The 14539-nt window shown below is 59.6% G+C and overlaps 1 protein-coding gene across 5 annotated transcripts in view; it reads left to right on the top strand.

The window, feature by feature from the left end:
- VAV2 (vav guanine nucleotide exchange factor 2) overlaps positions 1 to 14539 on the top strand; it is a 177992-nt gene that overhangs the window by 25222 nt on the left and 138231 nt on the right. For all 5 annotated transcript variants that reach the window (XM_081237303.1, XM_081237302.1, XM_081237299.1 and 2 more), the window contains exon 2: positions 14075 to 14191. In XM_081237303.1, coding sequence (XP_081093429.1) covers positions 14075 to 14191 — 117 coding nt within the window. The remainder of the gene's footprint in view (positions 1 to 14074; positions 14192 to 14539) is intronic.

Below are 14539 nucleotides of genomic sequence, written 5' to 3'. Positions count from 1 at the left end.
TTGTACACTTGAAACTAGTATAATATTGTATATTTCGATTAAAAAAATCCAAAGAAGGAAAAAAAAATGCAAAGTCAAGGAGCTGGACAGAAAAGGACCCTAAGTGGTCAGTGGTGCTTTAGGCTTTAGGGTGGGAGATCCTGTAGGTTTTCGCTTTATTTCAGTACCCCCCCACCCCGCCCAGCATGGAGTGGTGCCCCCCAGGCATGTTTCCTTCTCTGTTAAAATTGCACAGGAGGTGGGACTTCCCTGGTGGCGCAGTGGTTAAGAATCCACCTGCCAGTGCAGGGGACACGGGTTCAAGCCCTGGTCCGGGAAGATCCCACATGCCGCAGAGCAACTAAGCCTGTGAGCCACAACTACTGAGCCTGCGAGCCACAACTACTGAGCCCGCGAGGCACAACTACTGAAGTCTGCGTGCCTAGAGCCCGTGCTCCGCAACAAGAGAAGCCACCGCAATGAGAAGCCCGTGCACCGCAACAAAGAGTAGCTCCCGCTCGCGGCAACTGGAGAAAGCCTGCGCGCAGCAACCAAGACCCAACGCAGCCAAAAAAAAAAATTGCACAGGACCTGTTGGCAGGTGGTGAGGGGGGAGGCCCCTCAGTGCCAGTCTGGGCCTCAGTTTCTCCACCTGGCCAAGTGGGGAGGGTTATTCCAGCCCGGAAGCAGCGGAAGCGGCAAGGCCTTCGGGAGAGTAAACGGCCAGAGGGACGGGCTGCAGCTTGAGCCCCGGCCGACTCCAGGCCCTGGGCACCTGTGGGCAGGTGAGCTGTGCATCCTGGGCAGGTGGGGCCCGGCTGCGTGCTGGCTCAGCTTCTCTGTGCACAGATCTCCCAGTCCTCCCTGGATGGGCTCTGTCCTCAGGCCCGGGCAGCCTCCCTCCCCCGCTTGGCTCCCACCCAGGTTGGGGTGGGGTGGGGGGAGTCCGCAGCTGCGAACATTCCTGACCCACAGTTCAGGGGAGAGAGCCCAGCTGCTCGCCTGGCAAACAATGGAGGCTCCCCGCCCCCACTCCCCGTGCCCCCCCTGAGCTCAGGGCCTGGCGCTGGTGCGGCTGGAATTTCCAGAAAGTGCAGCGTCTGAGTTGATCTTCACATTTTCTGACTGTCAGAAGGTGACGTCCTCGGAAGCTTGCTGTGCTGGCTGCCCGGCTGTGTTTTTAGTCCTTTCGTGGGAACCACTCCTCCCAGGCCCCATCCAAAGTGGAGGAATCTCTTTAAGGAGTCTTGAACGTAATGCCTAATGGGAAAAGTAATGCCTAATGGGAAAAGTAAAAAGAAGCACCTTAGAAAGGCAAAGTTCCCTGGACTCCCGCTCCCCGCAGGGGCTGTGTCACCGATGCTTTGAGGCCCTCAGACCCCCTGTGTCCATCACCCATGCTGTATTTGCTTCTCCTCCTGGGAAAGCCAGAGACCGTCCCACGAGGCCAGAGGCTTTGGGTGGAGGGCATGGGGCTGGGGGCGGGGGGTGGACCGTAGGGGAAGCCCACGAGGAATCACATGGTCCTCAGTGGGGGTCTCATGCTGGGGGGACCTTGAAAACCATACAGTTTCTGAAGTTTTCAAACGAGTTTTTTTTTTTTTTTAATTGTGGTATAATACACGTAACCAAGTTTACCATCTTAGCCATTTTTTTTTTTTTTTTTTTGGTACGCGGGCCTCTCACTGTTGTGGCCTCTCCTGTTGTGGAGCACAGGCTCCGGACGCGCAGGCTCAGCGGCCATGGCTCATGGGCCCAGCCGCTCTGCGGCATGTGGGATCCTCCCGGACCGGGGCACGAACCCGTGTCCCCTGCATCGGCAGGCGGACTCTCAACCACTGCGCCACCAGGGAAGCCCCATCTTAGCCATTTTTAAGGACACTGACACTGTTGTGCCACCATCAACACCGTCCACCCCGCAACTCTCTTCACCTTGTAAAACTGAAACTCTACCTATTAAACAACTTCCTGTTCCCCTACCCTACCCTGGGCAGCCACCATGCTACCTTCTGTCTTTCTGATTTGGGCTACTCTAGGGACCCCATATAAATGAAATCATACAGTATTTGTCTTTTGGTGTCTGGCTTATTTCACGGAGTGTAATGTCCTCCAGGTTCATTCTGTAACGTATGTCAGGAGTTGCTTCCTTTTTCAGGCTGAATAATATTCCATTGTATGGATAGACCCTGTGTTGTTTATCCATTTATCTGTTGATGGCTGGGTTGCTTCCATGATTTTTGACTGTTGTGGACACGGGTGTACAAGTATCTCTTTGAGACCCTGCTTTCAACTCTTTGGGGTGTGTACTCAGAAGTAGAATCCCTGGATCATAGGATCATTTTATTTTTAACGTTTTGAGGAACTGCTCTACTGTTTTCTACTGTGGCTGCACCATTTTACTTTCCTGCCAACCGTGCACAAGGTTCCCGTTTGTCCACATCCTTGCTGACACGTTATTTTCTGATTTGTTGATAGTTGCCATCCTAATGGGTGTCAGGTGGTACCTCGTTCAAGCCAGTGCTGATGCTGCGGGACCCCCTCCCTCCCCACTCTCCCCCGTGACCTTGTGAGGAGGTCTGCCTCCTTGGAGCTTCAGGAGTACATTCAGGTTCACTGAACTGGGGAGACCGAGGTTCTGAGACGGGCAGTCCTATCCCGGGTCACCCGGCGAGCTGCGTGCCCACTGTCGATGTATCCCCCTTGTCCCTCTGCCCACCTGGGCTGACGATAGTGACTGAGACGAGGCCCCGATTCCGGAGAGTTCCGTGATGCCCTGTAGCCGGATGGAGAGCAGAGGCCGCTCTCGCCGCTGGAGGCCAGGGCTGCCCCGCTGAGCCCGTGGTTGGCAGCAGTTGGATTGACTTGGGAACGACAGTTTCTTTGCCACGTGAGGGAGAAGAGACTTCGGAAGCCAAGCCTGAGATTTACTGTTTCAAGGGCGTCCCTTGTGCGGGGAGGCCCGGGGAGTGGGGAGGAGGGGGGGCGCCTGGCGGTGGCATCGGGAGCTGTACCCTCACCTCAGGGCTTCTTCATGGAGGGCGAGGCCCCCTGTGGGGCCCCTAGGACCTGGGTTGCATATGATGCGTGCCTCGTTGGGGCATGAGTAGTGAATATCGGACTGAATGAAGGTCAGGGGCTCTCGGCAGGTTGGAGACCCCTGGGACAGGTACTGGGAGAGGCAGGGCCTCGGCATCGCTCCCCGGGGACCGTGGAGGCCACTTCTTCCCTGCAGATGGAGCCTGGGGGGCGGCCTGGCCTCTGCACTCGGGCCTGGCCGAGCGTCCGCTTCTCATCGTGTGGGTGTCTGCTGGGGCAGCAGGGGCGGGGAAGTGCCTTCTTGCCCCATCTAGCTAAAAACTCACGTTTATGGCTCACAGACCGTAGTGCAATGAAAATAAAGTCCCATTAAAAGTCCCCCTGCCTGGACTTCGAAAACCATTTCTCTCAGCGCATGTCCACCTGAAGACGTCTTCGTGCTTGGCCTCGTTAATTACAACGCGGACGCATACACCATCACACGCACGCCCACTGGCACCCCCTCACACATAATGTCCTGCACGCCTGCACCCCTGCCCCGTTTGCACGGGGCTGTGCGCCCCCCAAGGCTGGTGTGGGAGGAGATGAGCCTGGGGGGCCCAGGAAGCCCCCAGCTGCCCTGCAGGCGCCTTCCATTCCTGGACGGGGAACGGTCCCCATCTCCACTGAAGCCTTCCTAGGAGGCACATGTGTGTTGGCTCAGGTTTTACTGAGTGCCTCCTATGGCCGCTCCTGCCCTGGGCATTTGGGGTCCTTTCCAACATCTCAGGAGAGATGCTTCTTGAAGTTCCCTGCGGTGTCTGCGGAGAGCCAGGCAGCAGAAGGACATCATGTGGACACTGCTCCCCGGTGGGCCTTCCCGGCCGGCTCTGCAGTAACCCCACCACCCCCATCCCCACAGGGCGACAGAGCTGATTCAGCGGCCTCGCCACGCGGGTGGGGACGACGGGCCCTCAGCAGGTGGCCCACAGACAGAAGGATGTTAGCTGCGGTGTGTGTCTGTCACGCCACGTGTGTGTCTGTCACGCCACTTCTCAGAGCCGCCGGGAGCTGTCGGGATGATAACCAAACATGACGTTCTATCCACTCTTCTCACAGTGATGTGAGCTGACCCAGGCGCGAGGCCCCTGAGCGCCCGGCGTGCTGCCTTGAGTGACAGTTTCTGCGGCGTTTGTGGCACTTTGGAGAAGGGTGTATGTCCCTGGTGTTTGTGGTGACGGGAGCTTAAAAACGCCGCACGTAATGTATTGGTTTCCCACACGTGGAGGCCACTTGCCCGTCGGGTTGGAAGTGCGGCGTGCGAGGGGGTCTCCGCTGCCTGCTGGTGCTCTCTCCAGCCCCTGCTTGAGCAGGCAGGTGGCTTTCACTGAGCAGGGGTCCCCACTGGGGCTAGAGAACCACAGGCCTGTTTTGGGGTGCTCTATTTTGGGGTACCCGAGCTGGGCACCTTCCCAAAGAGACTTGGAGGCAAGGGTGGGGGCCTGAGGCGTGTGGTGAGCCTAGAGCTGGGGTCATGGCGGGGTGGAGTTCCCAGGGAGGGTGTGGCAGTGGGAGGGTTCAGGATTTGAACCTAGATCTCTCTGCCTGAAAGCTGGCCGGACCTGCCAAGGCCCCTCTCCCCCCCCCCGCCCCAATTTAGGGGGTCCGAAGCTGGAGCTAAGCCCCATGATATTCAGAGAAGCAGCAAGGAGGTGGGTCTGGGGCCCAGCACAGCCACTTCTGACTTCCCCATCCGGCTGGGAGTCTCTCTGGGGCCCTTGACCCCCAGAGAGCCCTGGGTTGGCCCTGGGGGGTCCAAACCACATTTACTGAGGGCCCCAGGGTGCGAGGTCCAGGGTCCAGGGACTCCCAGCCAGGGGGGGCCGTCGGGGAACCTGTAAAGGGCAGGAATGGTCGCGAGCTGGGATGACGGGTGGAAGAAACCAGGATTTTTGCTTCCGTTTCTCATCGAAACCCTCTTCACTCATCCATCCATCCATCCATCCATCCATCCCACAAACCTTTGCTGAGGGCCTGTGGGTGTGGCATTGTCCGTTGTGTTGAGACCAGGCAGCAGTCGGTTCATGAAGGCGCCTCCCGCCAGCTGGAGCCTCAGGCTGCTGTAGCACCACAGACTGGGTGCTGGCGTCAGCAGAGATTCCTTCTCTCCCAGCTCTGGAGGCCAGATGTCTGAAATCAGGTGTTGCAGGGCCATGCTCCCCACCCCCGCACCCCCCCACCCCACCCGGAGGCTCTGCGGGAGGGTCCTTCCCACCGCCCTCAGCTCCTGGTGGTCCAGGCGTCCCTGGCTGTGGCCGCCTCACTCCTGTCCCTGCTCTGGCCTCACCTGGCCTCTCCTCTCCTCCCCACGTCTCTCCTGTGTCTGTCTCTTATAAGGACACTTGTCATTGGACGTAGGGCCCACCCTGATTCAGGATGGTCTCAAGATCCTTAATTACATCTGTTAAGACCCTTTTTCCAGGGCACGGATGTGTTTTTTGGGGGACTACCTTTCAAGCCAGTACGCTTGGCAAACAGCTTTCTCAAGCCTCAGCCTCCTTATTTGTAAAAGGTGGGGCAGCGTCAGTGCTTGGACCATCCTGTTAACGTCTGCAGAGCTGACCTGCCTCTGGAGTCGGATTGGGGAAGAGGAGCTTGGAGGCGTGTGGAGGAGGATGCTCTGATGTTGACCTTGAAGCCACTTGCAGGCAGGCAGTAGAGATGGAGACACTGAAGTGGCAGAGTCAGGGGGCGATTTCACGGGGCTCGGGGGCCAGCGTTCACAGCCTGGCTCGGGGCCGCAGGAGGGTGCTGGCGTGGTGGTAGGGGGCACTGTGCCAGGCAGCGGCCGAGCTAATCTCTCCTAGCCGTGCCCGCCTGGAGGACTGGAGCAGCAAGAGAGCGGGATTGAACCCTCTGGCTCAAGCGAAGGTGGTCGCACAGAGAAACACTAGAAAAGCAATTTCCTGCCGCTTTGTAGAAAACCTTTGGTTTGACCCTGACCTTGAAGTCTTAATAAGGCAGGCTACTTTTTATCCCCCCCACCCCGCCCGGCTCAAACAGGCCATTAGCTGGAGCAGCGGATCTTTTGAGGACTGCTGGGAACAGTTTCCATGCAGGTATCGGGAGGAAATCGCAGATGATTCATTCTTTCCTTGGGCAGCCGAGGGCTCAGAGGGGTTCTTGCTGTGCTCCTGTCTGTGTTCCCTGAGCCTGGGGCTCGCGGCAGGGCCTGGCGCACAGTAGGCGCCTATTAAGTGTCTGCTGACTATGGACAGAGTTGAGGATGAGCTCCCCAGCTACCCCCGCCCCTCCTCTTCTGCTCAGACGTCCAACCTAGTGTTTTTCCAGGATGGGTTTTCCTGGTGCGTTTCCCCTCAAGTGTCGATGCGGAAGTGCTCGAGATCAGGGTGGGGAGCGATGGCTTTCCATCTGTCACCAGCTCGGTACAGCCTGACTGCCAGCGCGTCTCCCTCCGCCTGGAGCTCGACCTCCTAACCTTTCAGAACCTGCTTCCCGTGGCTCAGCTGAGCCCCCTCCCCATTTCCCTGGGAAGCCCCCTCCGGAGTGTGGCGAGCAGGAGGCCCCATGCAGCTGTGACCCACGGTGGAGGGCTGTGTGGAGGGAGTGAGCTGACTGAGCACAGCAGGGGCGGGCGCCCCAGAGGTACCAGGTGTCAGCCTTGTGTGTGCAGCATCCGCCTTCTCATGGGCCAAAGGGGGAAGGGAGTGGCCGGGTGGGAGGCCAAGGCCCACGCCCAGTGCTCCCGGAAGTGGCCAGAGGGCACTGGAAATGGGTCAGGGCATTCTTGTGGGAGAAGGGTCCGGGCTCAGGGGTCAGGAAGCTTGCTGAGGCCGGACTTGGGGTCTGCCTTAGAGGCACCCCCTCTTCCAGCACCTAGGAGGCAGAGTGCGTTTTTTTTTTTTTTTTTTGCGGTACGCGGGCCTCTCACTGTTGTGGCCTCTCCCGTTGCGGAGCACAGTCTCCGGACGCGCAGGCTCAGCGGCCATGGCTCACGGGCCCAGCCGCTCCGCGGCATGTGGGATCTTCCCGGACCGGGGCACGAACCCGCGTCCCCTGCATCGGCAGGCGGACTCTCAACCACTGCGCCACCAGGGAAGCCCGCAGAGTGCGTTTTGAATCACATTTCGGTGGTCATGGCGTGAGGGTGATGTCCCGGGGAAGGGGAGGGGCCCGCATCACTGGGGAGCCCCTTCCTCCCAGGAGAGCTGGGATCAGGCAGAGAGGCACCAGCTCACGGAGATCAGTGCAGCTGTTGTCACCCCAGCGGGTTGTCCCCGGCCTCCTCCGATGTCGTTCCTGGAGGGGCTTCCCCCGCCCATGGCTTTTTGCTGGGTGGGGGGATTCCTCGTGGGAGGTGTCTTGCTTCGTGGCCCAGGCTGGACCAGACCACATGGGTCAGAGCTGGCCCTCCCCTCGCTGGGGGTTGAACTGGTTGGACCCCAAGCCATGAAATGGGCACGCGTGATAGCTCGCGAGTCGGGTAGAGGAATGCGCAGACCGTGGACGTAAAGAGCTCCGTGTTGGGCTTCCCTGGTGGCGCAGTGGTTGAGAGTCCGCCTGCCGATGCAGGGGACACAGGTTCGTGCCCCGGTCCGGGAAGATCCCACGTACCGCGGAGCGGCTGGGCCCGTGAGCCATGGCCGCTGAGCCTGTGCGTCCGGAGCCTGTGCTCCGCAACGGGAGAGGCCACGGCAGTGAGAGGCCCGCGTACCGCAAAAAACGAAAGAGCTCCGTGGAGCACCCGGCGCAGGCCCAGCAGCTGATGGATGATTTTTTACCGGAGAAAGTGGAATTCCATCCAGTGATGTTTCAGCACCAACGAGTGTTAGACTTCAAGCCAGGCAGGTGACCCGGTCCTTTCTGGACAAACATCTAACGGCTGTGGGGTAAGCCACTCGACACGACAGCGAGGGGTGGGCACAGCGGTGGGCCTGATGCCGCCATCGCACGTGGCCTGCCTGTGATGTGGGGCGAGGCCAGCCTCTGGAGGACCTCGGTGCGCAAAGAAAACCCCCTCCGCTCCCTGCAGCGGGCCCTGCACAGAGGCCGCTGGGGTTCATCCGTCAGCCTGCTGGCGCCCACGTGTGCTCCCGTCTCCTGGTGCGTGTGCAGCTGAGAAAACGGCCTGAGTGGAGGAAGTGCTCCTGTTAAATTGTCCAGACATAATCGAGTCCCCGACGCTCCTCAGTGAATGCCCGGCTGGGCCTGTGCGTTCCCTGCCTGGAGCAGCGGGTGAGCTGGAGGTGCACCGGCCCCTCCCCCTGGGAGCCCCCGCATTCAGTGCTGGGGGCAGTCACGGCGGCTCGGCCCCTGATGGCGTGGGAAGCCGGGGCTGTGGAGTTGGAAGGACTGATTCCAATCCCAGATCCCGACCTCCCGAGCCTGGTTCCTTCTCTGTAAGATGGGTGATAAGTGATCCCTCCCTGCCGGAGGTGTCATTGGGCTTAACAATTGGTGGATCCTACCTGGCTGGTGCACGGAGGCCCGAGGATGGTACTGATGGGTGCGGGAGTGAGTGGTCATGGCCAACCCCAAATTCCACCTGCCCCTTTATTTTTGGAAGAGTTGCTTCTGGAAGGGAGGGTTCCCACTGCGCAGCTGCAGCCGTCCAGGGGCCCCAGATGCCTGTAAAGCCATCATGGAATCCCTGCTGCTTGAGGGAAAAGCTGGGCCATTTCAGAGATGCCAGTTAATGCTCTGTAGATGGTCATCTGTGCACTCATTCATTCACTGGACATTGAACCCTGGCTGTGGGTCATTGCCCAGGGCATTTGGGACCCAGGGGGAGAAGAGGGTCTTGGCCCCTACCCCCATGGAATATCTGGCCAGCTTGTCACCTCCAGGCCCCCTGTTTATTTACCTGAAGGGCCCCAAATTTCAAAGATCCATTCCAGTGAGCTGCTTCTATTAAATAGTAATGAAGTCATTTAAGATGTTTTTTGGAATGAGCGTGTGGCATAAATAAAACAAGAAATTCATTCCTTTTCCCATTTTTTATTGATCAAAGACCTCGTCGTCAGCTGCCCGTCAGAGCATCTGATGGGCAGGCTCAGCAGCTTGGCCCCAGGTGGCGGGTTGGGGGCGGGGGGTTAGCATCGCTCTAGCTGCAGCAAAGCGACTTGTCATCGTGAAATGCAGTTTTAATGCCGCTTGTTGAAATATTTCAAGAAACTCAGTGCTGTCCGTGGGCACTTTTTGGAGCTTGTGTTGTAGAGCGTGAACTTCAGATGTGGAGACCCCCGCCTTGCAGAAAGATGCAGGGGTTTTAAAACAAAGCTCCTGTTCTCGAGATACCTGGGTAGCTAGCATGCCCAGGTCCCTCTCCGGGGGTCCAGGGGTCTGTCTTACGGCTGGGGGGTGCTGGGAGGATGCTCTTCAACTCGCTGTTGTCCCGCTGCTGTGGCCGTGAGCAGAGAGCCTCAGACACGTCATGTCCTGGAGGTCTTGCTTCCTCCCCTGGCCCCTGAGCATCAGCTTTGAGGAGTTAGGCTGGTAAGATTAGAGGCCGGCAGAGGTGTGGACGAAGGGCCAGCTCCGTCTGCGGTGCGGCCACTCCTCAGTTCTGGCTGACTATGCCCAGGAGGAAGTGCAGATCACAGGGCCCTGGAGGGGCCATTGGGGCCAGACCCCACCTCCCCCCTTGCAGGGCATGGTGGCCCAGGGAAGCTCTGGGCACAGGGACTTTGGGAGGTCCCAGTGTCAACTGTCCCTTCGTAAAGCAGTTTTCTTGAGTGAGGGGCCCAGCATTGTAGGAGTCAGTGGGCAAGACTTCCCCATTTTACAGATGGGAAAACTGAGGGGGGAGAAGATGGGGCCGTTGAGTTGGAGCAGGCACAGCCCAGCGGCCAGGCCAGGGTCTGGGCTGGAATGTGCGTCTGTGCCTTCCTGCCCTGCCCTGGAGACCCCGGGGGTGGTGGGACTGTGTGGTGCAGTGGGTGGGCCGGGGATACCAGCCAGAGTGCCCAGAGGAGCTTTGCGTGTCGGGGACCACGTGCGGGGGCGGGGGGAGGGGAGGAATGTTGGCAGGGATGTGGGCCCCAGTCACTTCTGGGAGCTGAAGGCTGCTGGCCTCCTGACTTAGCCTGGGGGCAGCCAAAGGGACTTCTTCCCCTGGGACAAGCCCTGTAAGAGGCGAGAGGTCACCAGGAGAGGTCACCTCTCCTTGCCAAATCTCTGAACCTTGGTTTCCACACCTGCAAACTAGGGCTCAAAATGAAAGTCCATCATAGGGATGGATCGAATGCAGACCTAAAAGCAGAAGGTCTCAGTAAACAATGAAGTGGGGCGTGCTGGTCGGTTCCTGTGTGCGCAGCAGCCCTTCCAAATTCCCCCACCCACTGGCCGATTCGTGAGCCATGATTTCTGTGTGTGGAGCCTGCCTGTCAAGCCCAAAGGCTGGGCTCCTACCTTCAGTGTCTCCCCATCACCCCGACCGGACTTAATTTTCCTGCAAGTATTATTTTCTCTTTTAAAAAAAATCTTATTGATTCCCCGCTCAGAAACCTACAAACTATCAAAAGTCTGGCCTTATAGGTTAAACGGACCCAGATCTGTTCCCAACTCTTTGTCACATCCTTGCTACTGACCTTGGGCAGGCTAGGTAACCTCTTGGGACCTCAGTCTCTTCGTCGTCGGTGAATTAGGAATCGCTGTAATGACTTTGGGATGCTGTGAGCAGCCCATCCCTTAGCCCAGAGCCTGGTGCCATGGAAACCCTTCCTAAATGGGAGCTTTGGAGATTCTTATGAGCCAGTGTGAGATGCCTGGGATCCCCGGACCCTAGTCTAGCCCCTCACTGTAGCAGTGAGACTTGCCAAGCACACACGGTGGGGGAGGGGTGTTGGAACCAGGAAGCCAGGTATGCACACAGGGATGAGTCACATCCCACAGAGCCCAGCACCCGGGGGGCTGGGCACCTCCCTCATGGCCCAACACAGCTCCCTGGGGGCTCCAAGGGGCAGGGCAGCCAGCCAGGCCTTGAACACACAGACCCCGCCCCTTTCCCTTATCCTGGGCTTTGACAGGGCTTCCCCTCCCCGCTTCAGGCAGGGGCCTGTGGTCATCATCCCAGCTGCACTGTTTCTGGCAGGAACTTGGACCCACCCATGGTCTAGCTGCCCTGAGCCTCACTTTGTCCATCTGTGGAATGGGGTGCACAGCTCAGGGGGCCGTCGCAGGCGGTAGTAGGTTTGTCACTGGAGCAGGACCGCAAGCAGCCGTGGTTGTGGTTACCTCCCTCCCTCGCCCTGTGGGCGGTTCCCCGGCCACCTGCATTCAAACCACAAATCCTGGGCCCCCTGCTGCCATGTGACCTCACACAAGTGGCTTCAGCACCCTGTGCCTCAGTTCCCCCTTTTGCACCAGCTTCTCAGTGCTGAGGTGCGTGAGCAGTGGACGTGAGCTCCGGGGGCCCCGTCCCAGTACTGCCTGGGGGACAGCAAGCCTGGGGGGTGGGTAACAGGAGGGGCCCTTGTGGCCTGAAGGTTGCCCGCCCAGTGGGGCAGGCCTCTGTGTCTCCTCCATGGGGTGGGGCTGTCCCTGGCAGTGTCTCCATGATCAGTGGGTTGACCACTAGGAAGCCATAGTGGAGCCACTTGAACCTGGCCAGGAAGTGCTCCCCCATCCCCCCCCGTGAGGGTGCATGGGGGCCACGAGGCTCAGACACGGCCCCTGGCTCTCAGGACCCGGGGCCTGGGGACAGCTAAGTGACAGGTGACAGTGAACAGCAGGCCTGGGCTGTCCTGTCTGGCTGTGCCTGGGGAGGTGGGCGGCGGCCCGTGGAGCCTGTGTCCTCATGCTAATCTGATTTCAGCCTGATCAGGTCTGAGGAGGCTGAAAAGGGCCTAGGACTAGAGGACATAGGCGGTCCCACCTCTCGGCACGGTGGCCAGGCCTCAACGAGGGATTGCTTGGGACCCCCTCCATGTCTGGGGCTGGGGGAGCCCACGCCCCACGGGATGCCCTCAACCAGTACAACGGCGCTACCTCCGGTCTGGGCCGCTTGTGAAGGGGCCAGTTTTCCCGGGACAGACCCTTATTGTGGCCGCCCTTCATCGCGGGCCCCGCCGGCCGAGGAGATAGAAGAATGCCACTTGCCCCTGAAGCCACAGGGACACGGCCGGCTGTCAGGCCTTCTCTGGCCACAAGACAAGGATGGGCAGCTTCTGGCTTCACACTGGCCGCCGCCCCCGCCCAGTGTCACCCAGCCTGTGGCTGAGACGTGCCTGCAGCCGCTTCAGCCCTGGTCCCCTCACCCTCACCCCTCAGGAGTCTCTGTCCCAGAATCAGAAGCTGATTCTGCTGGGAGTGAGGGACCACGAGGCTCTGATTGGCCAGGTTCCGGCCACGCACCCTCCCGGGCCCAGGGGTGGTGGGGAAGGAGGGAACTGGAGGAAGGTGAGTCTCTGTGCCTCAGTTTCCCTAATTGTACAATGAGGGAGACGGTGACCGTATCACTTATTCAAACGGGGCCACTTATGGGAGTGGAAGGGATGCTGTTGGTAAGCACACCGGACAAGGGGGACCCAGGACACTCAGGGCATCCTGGAGGTAGGCCCCATCCTCTCAAAGGGCCTTCACCACTCTGGAAGCACACGTGGTTTCAGATCTCGGCTTGGCCACCTTCTAATCTGGAGCCAAAGTTCTCCACTGCCTGGGCGTCAGTTACCTTACCTGTGAAATGGGGTGAATTCCTGGAGGGAGGGCAGAGGCTGCAGCGCAGTGCCAGGCGCACGGGCACCCGTGAACCGCTGCCGGCCCGGGTGCTTTCTCCCAGTCCTGCCGTGCCCCTTTTCCCCTGCGGTCCGAGTCTGTGTGTGCGGCTGTTGTCCGCCGCCAGCCTGGGCTGGGCCCAGACCACCACGGGGAGCGGTTCTGGAAGGTGAGGGGCCCGAGTGGCCACAGTGGGGGTGGGGCCAGGCCGGGCAGACACGGTGCCCACGGGTCGCCTGCCCCGCCTGAGCCCCCAAGGGAAGCCTGGCCTTGCCGGCTGCAATTATGGTCAGGAGCTGGGTAATTAACTCTAAAAATGGGAGGCTGAGGAGGAATTAAAATAGAGGCTTAGTGGAAATCAGAGGCGAGCGATGCAGAAAGGGCTGGAGCCGGCTGGACGCCGCAGCCGGGCCTGTAGGGCGGGTGGGAGGAGGGTCTGGAGCTGGGTTGAGGGGGCCGGGGCAGCTCTGGTTCAGGCCCCTCCTCCGGGTGGGGGTTTGGGGGGGGTTGAAACAGCTGAAGTCGCGGTTCTGGGCATCTGAGATCCAGGTGACCGCAGGGTGGGCTGTCTCTTGGGGTCTTGGTGGAAGAATGTGTCCCAGGCCCCCTCCCAGCTCCTGGTGGCTTCTTGGGCTCCTGGGAGCATGACCTTAGTCCCCATCTCCGTCGTCATGTGGCCTCCTCCCTATGGGTCTGTTTTTTTTTGTTTGTTTGTTTTGTTTTGTTTTGTTTTGCGGTACGAGGGCCTCTCACTGTTGTGGCCTCTCCCGTTGCCGAGCACAGGCTCCGGACGCGCAGGCTCAGCGGCCATGGCTCACGGGCCCAGCCGCTCCACGACATGTGGGATCTTCCCGGACCGGGTCTCGAACCCACGTCCCCTGCATCAGCAGGCGGACTCTCAACCACTGCGCCACCAGGGAAGCCCCTGATCTGGGATTTTGATGCTGGCCTTTGTGCTCCCAGTGGCCCCCTGCTGTGTCTGGCATGTGCTGCTCCAGTGGTCCCCATGGCTGCTGTAGGGCTTTGTCATGTGTAAAGTAACGGGGGCTGTGTCTGTGTGGGGAAGGCAGTGTGCACTTGTGTGTGCGCCCACTCTGTGCCTGCTGACTGAAAACCGGCATATTTTGTTCCAGCCGTGATTGTCGGAGTTGAAACGTGCGGATCCCTGGGCAGGGGCACGAGACAGATGGCCAGGAATGGCCAGGGCCAGTGGGATGGCCGTGGTGTCTTCTCCGAGCAGGGAAGCGCTGGTCCAGGTCGGCGCACGGAGGCAGAGTTTGCAGCTGTTAGCATTACTGCCCGTACAGACCGTGCAGGTTGAGTAATTTTCCCTTCTCTCCTCTAGTTCCTGTGTTTGAAGAACATCCGCACCTTCCTTAAAGTCTGCCATGACAAATTTGGACTCAGGAACAGCGAGCTGTTTGACCCCTTCGACCTCTTTGATGTCCGAGACTTTGGGAAGGTGAGTGGCCTCTTTCTGGAATGGGCCTGGCTCCTCTGCACAGAGCCCCGTGGGCAGGTGCAGGCCTGGCTGTGTTACAAACAGGAGGGGGCGCATCGGGGGCTGGGGCAGTGGGACGGCCCCTCCCGCCTCTCAAGCTGTTCAGGGTGAAGTCAGGCATCCTGAATCCAGGAGGATGGGGGGGAAAAGCCGGGCCTTGATGAGGCCAGTACCGGGGATGCAGCCCTGGCCCTGCCTTTCTAGCTGAGCGACCCTAAGCATTTACTTCCTGCCCCGAGTCTCCCATTCTTTGTGGGAGAACGGGCACCAGCTCCGTGGGTCGGCTGAGGTGATGCAGGTACCGCTTTT

This window comes from Mesoplodon bidens (genome assembly GCF_964165515.1).
Source record: "Mesoplodon bidens genome assembly, chromosome: 6".
Taxonomy (NCBI): domain Eukaryota; kingdom Metazoa; phylum Chordata; class Mammalia; order Artiodactyla; family Ziphiidae; genus Mesoplodon; species Mesoplodon bidens.
This window is presented reverse-complemented; position numbering and strand designations above follow the sequence as displayed.